This window comes from Hyalella azteca, unplaced genomic scaffold (genome assembly GCF_000764305.2).
Source record: "Hyalella azteca isolate HAZT.00-mixed unplaced genomic scaffold, Hazt_2.0.2 contig16542, whole genome shotgun sequence".
Classification (NCBI taxonomy): Eukaryota; Metazoa; Arthropoda; class Malacostraca; order Amphipoda; family Hyalellidae; genus Hyalella; species Hyalella azteca.
This window is the reverse complement of record NW_025946360.1, coordinates 1-18,241: the sequence shown is the minus strand read 5'-3', so window position 1 is coordinate 18,241 and position 18,241 is coordinate 1. Positions and strand designations below refer to the sequence as shown.

The following is an 18,241-nucleotide window of genomic DNA, read 5'->3' as shown; positions in this document are numbered from 1 at the left end:
GATCCGAATATTGTTTAAGCACGATTAAGATTCAAGTAATATAGAATTTTTTTGAGTATTACCTTCGTCAGATTGCCGGGCGAGGACATCAGTGGGATGCATGAAGTACTGTGAGCAAGTCAAGCTCTGGAAAAATTTTCGCGAATGAGATAAGTTTCTATGTGGATGTTCGATTTTTATACGAATTTCTTGCAAAAAACCTAATTTTAGCCAGCCCTAATATATAAATGTCTAAGGTAGGAGTAAATAGGTAAATGGAGAACTCTGCACTAATAAATGTAATCTCACTCCTTATTAAAAGGTATAATATATTAATGTATATGTTATATTTTATTAGCAACGCATGATATATAGTGAAAACAAGTAATCATTCTCACAGCTCGCTGAGCGAAGAGACCAAGCAGCTGGGCATCGTACAGAGGATCGCTCGGCTTGCACTTGCGTAAATCTGAGGTCTTGCGAACGATCGTGACTGCAAAATAGCAATTACCTTTGAAAGAAGGTACACTAAACTATAATTAAATATAGGATAAATGAATTTTGTCTTGACTTGGTCGAAATGTCACTAATGAATACAAAATGTAGTTTTCTACAATCCCTATGCAGTTTTGTCTAGTATGTCGCATTAGCTGGTGGTAGCGGTGTTAGAAAATTACCTTCACAAATGGTTTTAGTCTCAATTGTGAAACTGCTAATAATAATTTTCAATTTTTAAGTTCATTTAATAGCGCTAAACATTAACAAGGGCTGATGTACGATGTGACTGAGGGTTATCCTGTAGTGCAGATCGTCAACATAATAACGTGGCTTCAAAAAAATAATAAATTAAGAATACACGTCAAAACATCATCCGAATTTAATATAATAGATTAATATGTGTCAATAACATATTAAAGTTTTGAAATAAATTGTTATGGTTTATATAGAATTGAATAAAAATTAGGTTTTAAGTCGTTTAGTCTTCCTTTATCAACACTTTCACGCAAAATTACGACTGAAAAACTACAAAGGCACGGTTTTTAGAGTTTCCATTAATGTGCAGAAGGCATTAACAGATTATGAATATCAATTTAATATTTCCGACCTACCACTCGGGATAAGCTGAACAACTGACCTGGGGGCTTCTGTGTGGGATTGTGTGACGGAGTGTGTGTGGCATTATAGGTCATAACACACTCGCCTATCTCAGGACCTCCCTGAATTAAAATTACAACATTATATTCATAAACTAAAAATGACTCACGTATTTGAATTTTGGTTTAAAATACCGGCATGTTTGTTTATAGCAAGTTTTGATAAATATAAACATGCTCTTAACATTTAATAAAAACTAGATCAATAATATTTAGGCGTCTTTTCCAAACATACAAGGAAATAATATTTTCACTCAAAATAATACGTGCCTCAATTCGAGTGTGCAGTTCATCAAGTCTGGCGCTTGGGACGCTCAGCAAAGTAAGCGTGACCGCCGTGAGCAGAGGAGCCAGAGTCTCCGCCGTGGACGCGTCCGCAAACTGTTGTGTTTCTCGGCACAAGGCAGTCACTTGCCTGTCCCGCACCCCCACGAAATAGGTACCCTGGCCCCAGAAACATAAAAAAATATACAACTCAGTACTCACTGCAGTGAGTGACAGAGAGCGCATTTTCTCGTCGACGAAAACTTGAGGTCACGGACAGACGGACGGACAGACGGACGGACGGACAGACAGACAGACAGACGGACATGGCGAGCACAATAGTGCATTTTTTCCATAAATGAGAAAATGCGCTAAAAATACTTTTTGGTCACCTTAGCACCCCTTGGACCAAGCCGATAATGGGCGCACTATAGGTAATCGACAACGTCTTTACTTCTGGTGAGCTAAGTAAGAGTTTACTTATTTGATATAAGTAAAGCTAGCATTCAAATTTTGAAATGATTATCGTTGAGTCTGGAATATAGTTTATAAACTTATAAAAAATCTACGTTGTCGGCACATTCGTCTGCATTCGACATACTCGTTCCAGGATGCAGGAAAACAAGTGTTAAGTTCATGTTTACCATTTCCTACAAAATATCAAGGAAAAAAAATAAGTTATGATCAACTTATTGAACCCTGAAAAGTTCATATCGCCTACTATACATACACACATTGCGAATGAAATCTGTACTCAAGACTATGGTTGCATAAACAGTTACAATTTATGCTCCTGAGCCACGGAAAATGTCAAAATTCAATCAAATATCTCCAACTTCTGCTAGCACAAATACAATACAGTAAAAATATATCCGAACTCACGACCCCAGGCTGGTTGAAGCTGAGCCGCAGGACGCAGGGAGTGACGCGCGTCACGAGCAACACGTCCCGCATGCTGCCTGTCACACCGCCATCCTCGATGCCGGCTGTGCGGGGTTGAAATCGGGTGAAAATAACCAGGTGAAGAGGTTTAAAGATTAGCAAAACATTATTTCGGTGTATTTAATTGCACCAAGTAGTTTTGAATTCACCGGGAAGAGAACTGAGTTTTTGAAATTGCATTAAAAACAGTGTGTTGTTGACAATAATTTTAGGTAATTTTTTCGTCGCTAACACGAGGAGATCGAAACTAATAAATCGAATAAGACGCAATATCACAAAGAAACTGGAACGAATCAATGTGTACGACGGAACTAGTAAGTTTTAATGTTTTAAAGCGAAACTGCCCTGACAAAATTAGCATCACAATTACAATACGGATAACCAGGTGAGTTGAAAATATTTTAGCAAATCAAACATTTGGGAAATGACGACTTAACCCTGCAGTACTAGTGGTTACGTGGAAAAACTGACCAACCACCTTTTCGATAGATTTAGTTACAGTCGAATTTCATAGGCGTGGATTAATATATGTAATCCACGTGACCACTGTAGGGTTAAGGGATTCGGCTAGTTTATTAATTATGCTCCCTAAACGAAGTTACTACAAAATAAATATATGCAGAATGTACGTACATATCAACCAGATAAACAACAACAAATTCATCTCTTTACCAGATGTGCCTTACATCAACCTGATAGATCAGGTTGATGCAACTCGCGTTTTGTTTTTATTTCGTTAACTAATAAGGTATAATAAATCAATACCTGAGGCAGATATTAATAGCGAATAAAATGGATGACTAAGGTCTCCATGCAGGATATTTGTAGATACACAACATCTGCGAAAATATTTGAGCTATTGGAATCAATATATACAAATATAAAGAATTGGTATTGATAAGACATTGTTTGGTCAGTCATCAAGAGTTCAGATTATGCCGTCCCGGAAGTCTCACCGTTTAACCGGTGAGGTTGAGATGCTGTCGAGTTTGCATTTGAAGTCCCGGCGATTGACCATTCGGTGACAAGCGAAGTCACAAACACATAACCCAGAGGAAGATGCTCCAGACCTGAACCTAAATTCAGCAAAAATTTATACAAAATTCTTCTCATAGGATGAGCCGATGAGGTGAAAATAGTTTCACAAAAATCACGATGAACTGAAATCACAACTGTGATATGGCAGTTGAAGTGCTTATGAGCAATAACACCACACCAGCGGAATCAACCTATACACTTCATAATTGATTTTCATCACGATAAAATGCTTGGCTTAAGTTTCCGGTAAAATTTCTGCCGTTTTTTGCAAACCTAGTGTCGTAAGTAGCAAAAATTACACACAGAAAATTTAATTCAGTTTATGGCCTCTCGAAATATTAAAATGGTCTTTACAGACATAATTGATGTCATGTAAGTGAGAATAGTAATTATAACTCATATATTATTTCACCTGAACATTCGTCTGTGGGCAGGTCACATTGCTGCCGCACGGCTCCCTCCTTGCAGAACGACTCCGACAGCCCAACTGAAGAACACGGCAATTTGTTCCTTATTATGCAGAACTAATACAAATTTTCCCAAATACAATAGGTAATCACAACTTGTGATCACGCTAGTGATCCTTTCAAGTGGAATAGATTCGTTTAAAGAACTTGTGTTTTTACTACAGAAAGAAAATTTAGAACATAAACACAGTTTTAAAAATAGTTTCAAATTTTCTAGTTTTCCGAAGTCATTAGCCGAGAATTGAGGACTGGTTTTCATAATGTTTCGAAACAGCAACAAATTGTTTCGAATAAATTATTGAATAAAAAAATTCGTTAAATGCACATGGATCTACGAAGCTACGTCATGGCGCAGGAACGATTAACTCTTGAATTAATGTGAATTTAGAATTAATCTTGTTCTGAATTATGATCGAGTATTCAGAACAAATTTTGTGATATTCAAATAGATTAGAGAAGATAAAGGTTGATTGATGCGTCCAATTATTGTAGAGTCGAAATGGAAGCAATTGAGAAATTATAATAAACAAATTAAACCGTGAAGTGTTCACTAACCCGTTCCAGCAGCTGCTCCATTACATGAGAAGAGAGTCAAAAGTTGCAAGGAAATTGCAGTCAATAATTTTAAATGGCTCCATGCGAGCCTATAACGAAAAATCCATCGTTGTTTTGCTGTGACCGGCATTTTTTCACGCCTCCAAAATCTTTTGTTGCTTCAGACCTTAAATTTACATCATCAAAGAAGAAGTACGCGAAATTTTTGCTCGTGTTTGAAGAAGGAGTAGTAGTAAAAATATTGTAACTGCTTTAAAAATTGGTTACAGTGACTAAAAAGAGTGCTGACGCAGTGAACTCTGGAAAATCAATTAATCATATTATACATCTAATATTTGAAAGCCCTCTTTCTGTTTCAGTGTAACTTAAACTTTTCTAAACACAAAATCATGCAAATATTTCAATGGCTAAATTCTTCAACTTCTGTACGATAACTAAAACCAATTCAATGACGTACAAAAAAATAATGAGAAAACTTCATAATCGATAACACTTTACTTATCGCGTCTTATGATCTTGAGATAAATGATATATTAGGCCTCACATGTGTACGGCTAACGAATCTCTAGTGATCGTTGACCTACGCTTTCTGTAAATATTAAGTCACTGAATTTGTTCTACTGCCGACACCGGACCGGAGGTTAAAATAACTGAAGAGCGAATATCAGCGCCTACCAACATCGGTAGCGTCTCAGTCGAGACTGGCAGGCCCCAGGACGGCCTTCGGGTTTCCAACCTTTACATGCTGTGTAAACCAAGTACACAGCGATGTGTATGTTGTACATGAATTAATTGCTGCCAAATGTGAAAACTTCGGTGCAGTAAAAGTTGACTCTGCTTCCCATGATCACTTTTATCACCATAGAACTAATACAATTAGAGTAACTACGTATTAAATAAGAACCATCAAAATTCATATAATCTATTTTTAAAAATTATGATGCAGCTATTGTGTATTGTAAAATTCAAGTTATATTGCGCTTTCAAAACTATCTGTAAAATTACCTTATTTTAGTAATTAAAATTATTTGATGGTGTACAACTTTTTGGTTATTCAAAGCTGTTATGTCAATGTAATGACGATACATTATATCACGTCTAGAATGACGGCTGAGTGTATACAAGTGACGGTAACCAAACTCTGTCCATGTTTAGCCTGACGCAAGCCAGACGTCTTCCCCTGTGGTCACCTTACAGCGCACGCATTGCTTGCCTCGAGCACTGAGTGTATCCGGCAAGTTATTTTTCATGACCACATCATTCAGTTTTTAATTGGATCCAATAAATAAATCTGCAAAATAAATTAAATATAATAATAAAGCAATATTTGATTGTACAATCAAATATATTTAGTTAAGGTTAATGGATCGAAATTATCATGCATTTTCGTTTTCCGGTTATTTGGGAAAATTTTAGCCCGGTGAACACGTCAAATACTATACTTCCCAAGCAGTATTTTATTTGATCATAATACTTAATAAGAATTCCTGATCCACATAACGAATTTAGAATGTATCTTAATTAAGAAAAGTGAGGTCTTCTCTTTCTATTTCAAACCAAAAATAACCACAAATAGAGTTTGTAAATTGATTGATATACCAATTGCTTGATATGATTATTTACGAATGAATTGCTCGAAAAAATTAAATTATATTATTTAAAAGTAGAGATTCACTCGAGGTAGTTATGGGTCTATTACATACATATAATTGGCCGCGGCACCTAACAAGAGGCAGACTGAGGTCTGCTGAGCGAGTGGCGTGTAAGATCAGATTGCGTCTCCGGTGAACCTTTTAGAGAGAACCCAATCTAACATTAGCTCGTTTATCACAACACTTTAAGAAACTTGGCTTATTGATTTGATAGAAAGAATCTCTGAAATTTTTTGTCTTATTCGAATATTTGGCTTATAGGAGAGAAGGAATATGCGTTATTGCTATTAATCAAGCAATTGAGATGAAATCAAATTGCGTGTAAAATGTTCAGATTTGTTGAGAAGAGCGATCACAAGAAGACCCTTTTTGAGAATAGCACCTTAAGTAAAACATCAATGTGGCTCATATATTTATCACATTTGGAAAACAATTTATTTTGTTGCGATACATGAAGGTCGACGAGTAAAAGTTGAGGCTTTGTGACTTCTATTATGGGAACATTGATCAAAGACATTCAAGGCTTACTCAAAATTTGAACTTTATTGGTTTGAACTAAAGGCGTGCATGCGCAACACCAATTATATGATATTTATTTATTGAGAAACCATGTTTTTACGATCAAAATAATACGATATTCCATTATGATACTAGATATAAGCATACTTTTAGCCGTGACTTGCTAAAGAAACAACTTGGGACCATAAATTTGAATCGCATACACATGTTATTATAAATTAAATTATCTTGTGCATCAATGCGAGTTTGCGAGAATGATGCAAATATTTGGGTTAAAGGGTCAATTCACCACCCTATTCGCAAGTTTAAACCTATAAAAAAACAATTTTTTGATGACGCGTTCTCATTGAAATTAATTTATTTACTACTTTTCCGAGCAGCCGGACGGTTGTACATTGTTTTCTTTATACCGTGTTTGGTCAGAATTGGCATTTGTCAGGTTCAGGTTCTGTTTGTTTTATCGAGTGAATTGTCGTTATTTACACTTTACAGTATAAACTCCAGCATAAAAATAACCATGGCTTTATACGAACAAGTGAAACTGTTATTTAAAAATGAGCTTCATAGCAACCTCGTGGATTTTGTAAGTAATTGTTTAATATTGGGATATATACAATAGATATTTTAAAATTCAGATAAAATTCGATTAGTACTAATTTTTCATCATCTGTTTTAAGATACAAAGACAATCAAGAAGCAACTCCTAGTCTGAAGTCCTCCTCTTTCATTGTACTTAGAGCCTTAGATTATGTAGTGTAGATGTGGAATAAATGACATTTTCTGTGTTTTTTTACTTGTTTATCCTTTATTGTTATGATATCACCATATTCATTCATTACCGTATTATTGATGTGATATTACCATATCCATAAACATGCCATTGAGCATTTACAACAACCTTGTCCACTGCAAACTGCATATCAGCAGACAGCAGCCATCATAGTGGCAAAGCAGAGAGTTTCTTAGACTCTCCATTAAGTTCATTTTTGAGTCCTATAAGTAGACCAGTAAAGTATCATGGATACCAGCATTATCATACATAAGAAATTAGTTAAAATCTTGAGTAAATTAGGAAATTAAAAATGAACTGATTCTATAAAATCTCTGTTTTGTCACTATGGCAGCCATTATGAATTTATGAGCCATATTGCCATATACTATATAGCATTTCTTCTGTTCTTTATCTATAAGCTTATTGGATGGCTTGTAATTTCATACCATTTTAGTTGGCTTAAGTGAATTCACCATTAAAAAAGATCATAACTCATAAAATAAATCATAACTCATAATAACTCATAACTCATAACTCATAAAATAACTCATAGTATCTCATAAATCATAACTCTCATAAAAGCTCACACACGGCTTAGGAATTCCAACACAGGGCATGAGAATTACGAATTACGGTTTTGAAGCATTGTCAGAATTAGTCTTACAATATGCCAAATTTAGTCACACACAGCGTCCGAATTCAGCGGTTTTGTAGATTTGAATTCTAAAGACTTTTAAATGAATATGGCAACAGTTTGTGACGTTTCATCATTGCTGGCACATAGTTATAGTGTGGTGTTTTGAGAGTGACGTAAACCAATCAGAACTCAAGTTGCGCATACGGTGATCTTTTTATAGCCATTCATTTCTTGCTACATCCTTAAAGCATAGTGGCAAAGCAGAGAGTTTTTTAGACTCTCCCTCAAGTTCATTTTTGAGTCCTATAAGTAGACAAGCAAAGTATCATGGATACCAGCATTATCATACGACATACATAAGAAATTGGTTTAAATCTTGAGTAAATGAGGAGATTAAAAATGAACTGATTTTAAAAAATCTCTGGTTTGTCACTATGCCTTAAAGTGTCAGAATATGGTGTGTTTACCCTAAAACATAGCTAGTTTAGGTTAATTACTTCTCATTCTATGATGCCCAGTGTACAATTCTATGCCTATATGACATTCTGTATACAATTTTGTAATGACGATGATACATTAATTTTTTGATGAGTGAAATTTTCTTGCTTAGCAAGGTAAATGTAATCAAAATTCTTTGCTGTTAATCAATATTTTGGTTAACTGAAGCCTTTTCTAACTGAGGTTAAACTGTAAATATGTTTTTAGGGGTGTCCCTTATTACCCTGGGGCCTGGGGGTGTCTCTTATTCCCCCTTCATGCGGAAATGGCTTTTTTTTTGGGGGGGGGGGGGAATGAGATAGGGCCTGATAGGCAAATTTTGTCAATTGCATTTTCAAGCCAACAAATTTGTTTTCAAGCCTTTTGTGCAACTTTTATGCAAGTAAAATTTTTTAATATGGCAAAAAATTTTTTTGCTCCAGACCTTAGTAGAGGTAGGTACTTTTCCAAAATCACACTTTTCACACTTTTTTTCTGTGATTTTTAAAAATAGTAAATGTATGATTTCTTAACTAGTTTTATACATAATAGATACAGTAGTAAAAATGTTGAAGTTTACACCACTATTTCTAGTTTTGCAATATTTTGATTAATTTAGCTGCTACAACATTTCTATGAAATGTGGATGCACATCCCGATTAACCACGACTGTCCCTTATTAACCCATTTGACAGTACCTAGTGAAGTAGACCCAAAGAGTATATATATCATGGTTCTGGTCCATTCATGGTCTCTCATGGATACCATCATGCAAAAATAAACATTCATACAAAACAAATTGGTTTAAATCTTTATAATAGATGAGGAAATTAAAAAGGAACTGATTTTAAAAAATTGGGTTGTCACTATGATCTCCTCAAAATACTAAAACTATAATTACAAATTTAGGTTTGCAAGATGTGACATAGGTACGTACATTGATTGATGAAAGTATGTTTTTTACCACGTTTTTCTTAGCTCGCTTTCGTGTCTGTGATGATCAAATCTTGCAATCGATATTTCACCAACTTTCCCATTAGCTAGCGCTCTGAAACTTTTAGGGAAGCTCAGCTTCCGATAACAATATCGTTTTTCGTTTTAGATGTTGTAAAATATTTTAACTGAAATACAAAAGACCAAGAGAATGAAAGCAAACAGAGATCAGTAGCTGCCGAAAAATTATTTTCTACTTTTGAGTCCACATGAAAAACGTGGTCTTTAAAATTTTTTTTTATACATTTTATTTAACATCCAAAGTAAATTAAAATGGGATTCTAGACTTTAATATATAGGTATTACTGTTATACTGTTTATCTCACTATTTGGATTAGAGCCAAATTTTGAAAATTGAGTCTCAAATTACAAAATCTGACAGAAGCCCCCATGGATGAACCAAAAATGACTGTTCTCATGGTAATTTTCATCTGTTCTTATGGCCCTTGAGGGCCTTGACTGGTTTCTTTAGTCAGAATTCAGGTAAATGACAAATTATTGCTTGCAATTATTGTAAATCATAAAATGTTACTTATCAAATTATTGTTTTAAATTCTGCCTAATATTCAAAATTGGACTGGATTTGGGCATAAGCCATCTGAGAATGGGATCAAAATACCTGTGCTTATGAGCAATTTCTCTTATTCATGAAACCTTGACCTTATTTATATTATGAAAATTAAGATGAATAGGTTATTTTTAACAATGGTTTTTGGAAAATCATATGTACCGGTAATCCAGATTTGTTGAAAATCATAGTCACATGAAAAATGATTGTTTTTACTTGTAATTTTTAGAAAATCTTGGTCAATATTCCAGATTGGGACTGAAGCAGCAAGCATAACAGAAAATGAGAAATTTGTTACAAAATTATTCATTTATAATTTACCAACCTACTACAGGATTTCATTCAATATCATGATAGCACATAAGAGAACTTTAGTTGCCAGTTCATTTAAATTTTCTAGATCTACTTTAAGCTTTTATGTTATATCTTGTACAGGATCATGCTGGATTACAGGATGGTAGTACTTACTGGTCTACACTCTGCTCATAGAACTCTTAACTCAAAATGGAAGGTCAATAAAAACTCTTTCATTTACTTCTGTGTTCAATCTTAATGTACTTTTATTATTAGTCTGCTTAAATGGCAAGCTCACCAACACTTCTTAAGAGGCCAGTGTCTCCAATGTACAAAGAATTTTTTATTTTATTTTTGAATATTAACCAAATATTTTTTTATTTGTTATTATTAATTTTTTAAAATTATTTATTCTGTCAATTGATTCAAGCATTGTCTCCGACTTTACGCAAGTGTGCAAAATTTTAGATCTATTGGACAGGTTGCAGTGTGTTAAATGTTGATTATGTAGTTGACAAACAAACAAGAAGAGAAGTTAAAGAGAAGTGTTATAACAAGAAAGTTTGCCATATCTTTACTGAAAATGTTTCAGGGGATCATCTTCCTCATCAGTTCAGTTGTATAGAATGCAAGTACAATTATTATTGACATATCAAGTTTACATTCAAGAAATTTAAACCTAAGTAATGAGAAGAAGGAACAAATAGAACATGAAAATCTATGTATTCATTATTGTAAGAGGATAAGAACTGTTACACACAATTACAATATGGTTTTCATTTTACATTATACAGTTATTCCCAAATCCTTGAATATAAAATAATACACCTTAGGTGGTACTGAGTATCTTGAAAATCGCTGGCAGATGCAGTAATGTTGTACTGTTCTTTATGATGGTGCATAGCGGATTGATAACGTTTAGAAAGTTGCATGTTTGAACAAAATTTCATGTCCTGGTATTCAGAAACCCTGATGTAGAAGTTACGGGAATTAAGTCTGGTGGTTGGAGATGTGCAGCATGCTAAACTGAAGCGACATTCTTAAACTATGTTTTGTCATAGGATATAGACTGGATGCTGGCCATTTAGTTCCTAGGGTGTTTAGTTGATAATCATGGAAACATTAGTCATTACTATGCATTAGTTTTTAAATTAATCAGACATTCTATATGTGTGAATAGTGTTGGTCTACCCAGTTGTTTGAAAACTCTTATCAAAATTTAGTTTACAGGATTGCTATAGATTTTTCATTGTCTCTTGACATCTTCTGATGAATTTCTGATTTCCTTTTATTTTTACAGGCTTCAATGGTACTGACAGCTGCTGAGAATCAAGGAGAAAGCTGCATGTTGTGTCAGCACCGCTACCATTGCATGGCAATGTTGGGGCTCAGTTTGCAGCAACTAAAGCAGTACAGGAGAGCAGAAGCCATGCTCAAGAAATCGGTCATTTATGCAAAAAGTTTACTAAAAGGGAAAATAGTGAAAGCCTCTGATCTGTATATTGAAGGATTAACTGAGATGGGTGAGTCTAAAAGATGATTAAAGAATCATACCTACTAAGCTACCTAATTCTTCCATCATGTAATACTAATCTGTGTCTGTTCTGGTATCATGGAAATCATCAGTGCATTGTACATTTTTACAATGTCACCTTTGACGTTTTTAACTGTCATCTTATAAAGTTTTATTTTCTTTTCAGAATTGAAGTATTCAATGGCAGAATGTCATATAGTCATTGGACAGCCAAATCTTGCATTGAGTGTGCTGGAAACTGTTGGTCCACGTTCAAGGAGCATTAAGTTCAACATGTTACTTGGCAACCTCTACCAGCAGAGTGGCATGGAACGGTCTGCTATTTCTGCTTTCAAAGAAGTCCTCAAAGTGTGTATTGAATTTGAAAAACTTTTAGAAATTGCTGAAATTTATGTCTAGGTACAGTATTTGTTAACTCTTGGTTATTTTAGGAGGATAGTAAGGATTTTTATACCTATTCTAATTAAAACTCGGCTAATGGCCTATAGACCTTGATGGATGAAATTAAAAAATTGCATACATTTATTTTTGTTTTGTTTCCTCTTTTTTACCCTTCAAATAGGGTATATGCCTGACTTCCACAAAAAATGTCATACATGAAATTCCTGTAACAAATTCTGTTCACTGACTGAAATTTACCTCTAAGATGGGTCATAATTTTGACATTTGGATATTTTTTTTCTTATGACTGGAATGCTGTGTAAATTTAATCTGCTGTGCACTGTTAGCTCATCTTTCTTCAAATTTATTATATTGTTTCTGTTGTTGTATTTCTAATAAAAGCATGTGCAATTTAAGTGAACCTAGTTTATAGTTTTATTAAGGAGAATCATTTTCGTGCCTGTCAATTAAGTCAGACAATTTTTACTCATGTTGACCTAGGAATGTCCTTGTGCAATCGAAGCTGCTGAGAAACTCCTGATGCTGAGGCTCCCTCTGTCAGAAGTCACACACATCATGTCAAGTGGGGACTCTCCTCCACCTGAGTGGTTTGTCCTTTTCTATTATAATTTAAATTTTTATGCAATTTATTGTTTTGCGTATATTATGTTGCATATTAATTTAACTAATGACTTTCTAAGTCTGTAATGCGTGTAGGATTAAAGTCATTTCGTGAATGTGCTTACTCATCTTTAACTATGGTAGTTTCTGTGTTGAAGAAACGTGCATTAAATATTTAAATTCCAAAGTATTTTCTCTTGCTTGGTATTAAAGTACCTATGCAAATTAATTTATCTTGGTCAATTTTAGTTCTGTTTCTAAACAAACACATTAATGTAGTACCTCATATGGTACATCTTTTATTTCCTAGCTAGTTAGGGCGTTCATTAAAAAAAATTCATTTACCTAATAAGAGTATTGGGTAATTCATGGTACTATTTCAAGATTAATTGGCCCCTCTGGACAGGTTGTTGACATTTGTTAAGGGTCTTTCGGCACGGGCTAATCGCGACTTCTCATCATCTGTATCAACCTTGCGTCAGCTGGAGGAACACTCGCCACTACGTAACAATGCTCATCTCCTGGCAACTCTAGGCATAACTTATTACATGCAGGGCGATGAAAAATGCGCTATGCCTGTTCTACAAAAGGTCAATTTAGGAGCTTATCATTTTTTTTAATAATAAATTATCTACCGTTTTGCAAATTTATTTGTCATTGTGAATTTGCTCTGCCACTTTGAGTTGTTTTGAAGTTATGGCGCTTGAAATTTATGACAATGCAACATAAATCCAATTTTTTCTCTACTCTTTTGCATGGCATTATATATATTCATTGAAATCATCTTGATTGAGTTATTTTCATTATGCAGGCACACGAGCTAGAGCCTTTGAGCATGGAAGGCGTGGCGATGCTAGGCTCGCTTTACTACAGTGACCACAGAATCAAAGAGCTTGAAGTTCTTGCTGCAGCCACTGTGTCGGTGTCAGAAAACTCGGCTCATCCATGGATACTGCTTGCTTACTATTGCCACGTGTCCAAACGCACTACTAAAGCTATTTACTTCGCTCACAAGGTAATCCTCAAATTTGCCAATATACTTCGAAAAGTAAGGAATTAGGTACCATTGATACAAGCTTAAATTGTTTTAGTGTGAATAACCAAGTCCAAAAATTTTACGCATCGGGTATCCTTCAATATCGGAAACCTGGATCCGGTATTTTAGTGATGGACTAGAATGAAGAACTAGCCTCTTTCGTAGTTCCTAGACGACTACGGAACTCAAAGTGGGCGGGGCCTTGATTTCCGCTCCTTAGTACTTTTTTTTTCTCTTCCGCATCTTATGTGAATGACGTTAAATCTTTGGACACAAAATTTCCTAGCAGTTTACATGAGTAACGTAAACTTTCACCAGTGACTTAATTTATTCTAAAGTTGTGTGATGTTGCACGTTTGTTCAGGCCTGTTCCATAGATCCGCTCTCGGTGGAAGGTTTGCTGTTGAAGGGAGGACTGTTGCTGGAGCTGAAAAAAATGCAGGAGGCCGCTCTGCACTACAGGGAGGCAATGCAGCTTGCGCCTCACAGATTCGAGCCTTACAAGGTAGTAACTCGTACAATATTTTCAATATCAAATAAGTCGGAGATAATTATGTTGCAAAGCGACAATGAATTTTAATATTATAATTTTCCATGTCTTCATGATTCATGGAATGATTTTGTATAATCTTTCATTTGCCCAATTAACGCGTTGACTACGATTGCTTCATCTTGTACTATTATTTCATTTTTTGTACTGTTTTTCAACAGGGTTGCCAGACGGTCATTTTTTCCGGACAAATTCTGTGATTTAGTTTTTCTCAATTGCGTTGGCCGGCTGAAATTTATGATAGGGGTACTTTCTAATTAAATTTTAAATACTGCAAAAAGAAAATGAATAGAATTTTTATAGTGAAACCTACAAATAAACTAGTATATTTTGAGTTATCGGCCTTTTTTGGCCTTTTTTGTTCTCGGATTTGGCCAATTTTAGGAAACCTGAATTATAGACCACTACGTCCTGGAGAAATACATTTCGTGGTACGCATATGTACCACTTCGTAGTCAACGTGTTAACTTACACTCAAATCAAAGCCTAGATGTTCATTTCAAATGTTATCGGTTTGGAACATATATTTAAGAAGATGTGTGTACTCCAAGCAGCAGCAGCACGACCTCAGTCAGCACCACCAGACCATAGCGCAGCATTATGCAAATCAGGGGTGAGTGCTTTGGGCGTGGTGCAGCATTATGCCAAACAGGGGTAAGTGGTCGGGGCATGACGCAGCATTATGACAACCAGGAGTAAGTGGTCGGGGCCTGGTGAAGCATTACGCCAACCAGGAGTAAGTGGTCGGGGCCTGGCGCAGCATTATGCCAACCAACAGTTTGTGGCGTTTCCCATCTATATTTTTTATGCAATCCGAATTTCATTATTTAAACAATAATAAAAATATAACTATGTAATATCTTTGTTTTACCAGAGACGTGTCGGAAGGCGTGAGCTTGCTGCTGTCCAACACGGCAGGCAGCGGCGCGGGAGGCTCTCTAGACACAGACTCCCCCGCTAGCCCCGATGTCACTCCCTTCGACATGGAGGTCGAGGATATTAACGACTCTGAGGTGTGCAATTGCGGTTATAGACTTCATGTAGTTGTTATTTTTATCGTCATTCATGGTAGCGTAGGAATTGGGCAACGTGTATGGAGATTCATTAGTAATCGTTAATCCGCTGTTAAGCTGATTAATCATTAATCAGCTTCTGCTCCTGGCCCAATAGTATTTTGTACAATGCATTAACAGAATCTCTTAGTTAATGGTAAATGCTTACTCACCACCTAGAAATATATGGTCTCGGTAGATAAAAACACTATAAACATTAATATTCTAAATAAAAGTCTCGTATCAACATAGTTGATTAAATGTCGAGCCATGACGTGATCTTTGGTTCCCCAATACGTGATACCACTGAACGATTTGCCAGTAAATCCTCCAAGGCCATGTCCAAATTTAAATGTGCCTCTGGGCGGTAACTGTAAATGTTCATAGAAAATATAGTTTGGTCACAATCCTGGCATAGGCGTTTTGAAACATACACAAGAAAATTAAATGCAAAACCCGGTTAGTTAAATACCGTATAGTGTTTTTTATAATGCAATACTTGTGGAGCTTCTCTTCATGAGCACAATAATTTTCACAAGGGACATAAAAACAAATTGAGAACTTGTAGCGCAAGAACATTCTAAAAAGAGATAAAATTTAGCAAACTTAAATATGTTGTACTTGATTTTGGTGTGTTTTTGCTCACACTTCTGTGACGCAGTTTGCCTTGGAAATCGAACATGGCGAAGATATTCATGGTACTGAGTTGTGCAGCCGTATTTTGATTTTTGTTTTAGTTTGAAGCAACAAAAAAAAAAGAGAGTTTGTTATATTTTTGTTATAAATTTTCAAGAAATAATTTGTTTTTTATTCGTATGGATCCGTGAAAATTCCTATACGTTAATGTGGAAGGATGTTTTTATACTAAATATCTCCGTGTTGATGTGTTCATGACAGATCTATGTAAGGGTACGCACACAGTGAAAGCAGGTTGCCAGCGTGCTGGTTACCTGCTCAGGCTGGCGACTGAAACCATAGAATACAGAAGCCTATTCGTACAGGTTTTCACTGTGAATACTTACATTATTATCCTATGTTCATTCTTGTGGCAGGTTGGAGCAGGTTGCCCGCGCGGGCAAACCTGCTTTCACTGTGTGCGTACCCTAACTTAGACCCATATTATTGTTTGATATAACAAAATTAGTAAACTTTTGTTCCAGGGCGACGTCGAGCTGAGCGACCTGGATGCCGTGTGGTCGGACGGCGACTTCTCTTTTACTGGACAATGAGCATAAACAATTAAGATTAAACTTAAAAAATGGTAAATATATTCGCATTTTCCACACTAATGAGCTACCCCTTTTGACGCAGCGCAAGCGTAACCATAAGGAATATTGATTACCTCTCTTCAGATGCTGACATTATAATTATGAATCATATAAGGATGCAGTGGTATGGATCCTGCCATTCATTATTATCTCATCTGTTCTCAAAAAGAATTACCAGTTCATTAATATTATTAATGAGTAGCTTATTAAAATGATTCCGAAACCAGTTTTTTACTGGCCCTCTAGCAAGCGATATTTTTATGGCTGGGGTCCTAAGGAATTGTTTGCAATAAACAGCCACCAAATTTACGTACGTTCTCTATTAAGTTATTCAACTCTGCAGTTCAATGAAATAACCTTTTGTTTAATCTTGATATTATTGATTACGTGTAAACAGGTGGAGAAATAAATTTTTATCGCGCTTTGTGAGTGCAACGCATGCTTTTTATTTGGGATAATCCACAAAACTTGCCAATGAGAAGCTAAGGCTTCGTGTTCCCTCCCATACCTCATTCCGCATCGTTTCTGCCCCCCGGGGCACCGCCCCATGATGGCCTCCATCCAGTCGAGGTTCGGCCACCTGGTCACACCATTCTTGGGTAATGGCATGATGCCTGCCGGTGCCTACAGAGAGGCCAAGCGGCCCCTCCGCAGGGAGATCGCCTCCCGCGTTGTTGTTGTAATAGCCCATCCTGGCAGTGGCGACTAGGGAGGGGGGTGATAGGTCAGTTTTCCGGGCACTTGGTGCCACTGGTAGTTCCACGACCATCACTGGCTCACTGACCCGCCAGAACCATTTGGTTGTATTTCACAACATCCTGGACAAGCCAGGTTCTCATTTATCAACCAGAGTTGGATGAATGGCTGGGTTGACCATGAGCTGAGCTTCCCGGTAGAACTTGTCCTCAGTGGGACTCGAACCCGGGCGCTGGGTGCGAGAGACAAGAGTCTCTCACCATTGCACCATACAGCTCCGTATCGCCTCCCGTGTTGCGGCGACTGACGCCATAAACGCCGTCCTCGCAGCTCCGCCACCGCCGATTGCATCACTGGAGGCCTCACTCCCTCGCCCCTACCGCTCGGCGCTATCCCAGCTCCGCTCGGGATACTGCAGCTCCCTGGCGTCCTATTCCGCCAGGATCGGTCGCTCCCCTAGCTCCGCTTGCCCGGAGTGCGGAGATATCCTCCAGTCCGTTCAGCACCTCTTCGCCTGCCCCGCCTTCATCACGTCTCTCAGCGTCTCCTCACTGTGGGACAACCCCGTGGAGGCAGCGGCTTTCCTGGCCACCCTCCCTGCCTTCGCCCATCTCTCCCCTCTTCCGGTGCCTGCCTCCCGCCCACCACCAGAGCCTCCCCCCCCTGGCGAGCGTGACGGGCGCAAGAAACAACAACAACGACATTTCTTCTCGCTTCGAGTCACCGACATGTGGAACAGCCTAAACGAAGCTCTGCAATTCCTGGCCACCCTCCCTGCCTTCGCCCATCTCC

General features: G+C 36.8%; 1 protein-coding gene and 1 long non-coding RNA gene across 2 annotated transcripts; one reads left to right on the top strand and one right to left on the bottom strand.

Moving 5' to 3' along the window:
• Positions 1 to 62: 62 nt before the first annotated feature.
• Positions 63 to 1,187, bottom strand: LOC125179311. The gene is made up of 3 exons (XR_007157221.1): positions 1,115 to 1,187; positions 378 to 472; positions 63 to 126 (listed from the first exon to the last, which is right to left on the bottom strand). It is a non-coding gene; the product is annotated as an uncharacterized LOC125179311 (long non-coding RNA).
• A 5,775-nt stretch (positions 1,188 to 6,962) lies between these two features.
• Positions 6,963 to 17,148, top strand: LOC108666164 (anaphase-promoting complex subunit 7). The gene is made up of 10 exons (XM_018152983.2): positions 6,963 to 7,153; positions 11,612 to 11,834; positions 12,012 to 12,193; positions 12,728 to 12,834; positions 13,254 to 13,437; positions 13,659 to 13,862; positions 14,248 to 14,388; positions 14,919 to 15,046; positions 15,308 to 15,446; positions 16,646 to 17,148. Exons 1-10 carry the CDS (start codon positions 7,088 to 7,090, stop codon positions 16,712 to 16,714), a joined length of 1,443 nt encoding a protein of 480 aa, XP_018008472.1. The 5' UTR covers positions 6,963 to 7,087; the 3' UTR covers positions 16,715 to 17,148.
• The last annotated feature ends 1,093 nt before the right edge of the window (positions 17,149 to 18,241 follow it).

Bases quoted from the DNA above. Each gene is read 5' to 3' on its own strand.
- LOC108666164 (XM_018152983.2), top strand. From the start codon at position 7,088: ATGGCTTTATACGAACAAGTGAAACTGTTATTTAAAAATGAGCTTCAT. The intron at 7,154-11,611 runs GTAAGTAATTGT...TTATTTTTACAG, and splicing joins ATAGCAACCTCGTGGATTTT to GCTTCAATGGTACTGACAGC. The intron at 14,389-14,918 runs GTAGTAACTCGT...CTCAAATCAAAG, and splicing joins ACAGATTCGAGCCTTACAAG to CCTAGATGTTCATTTCAAAT.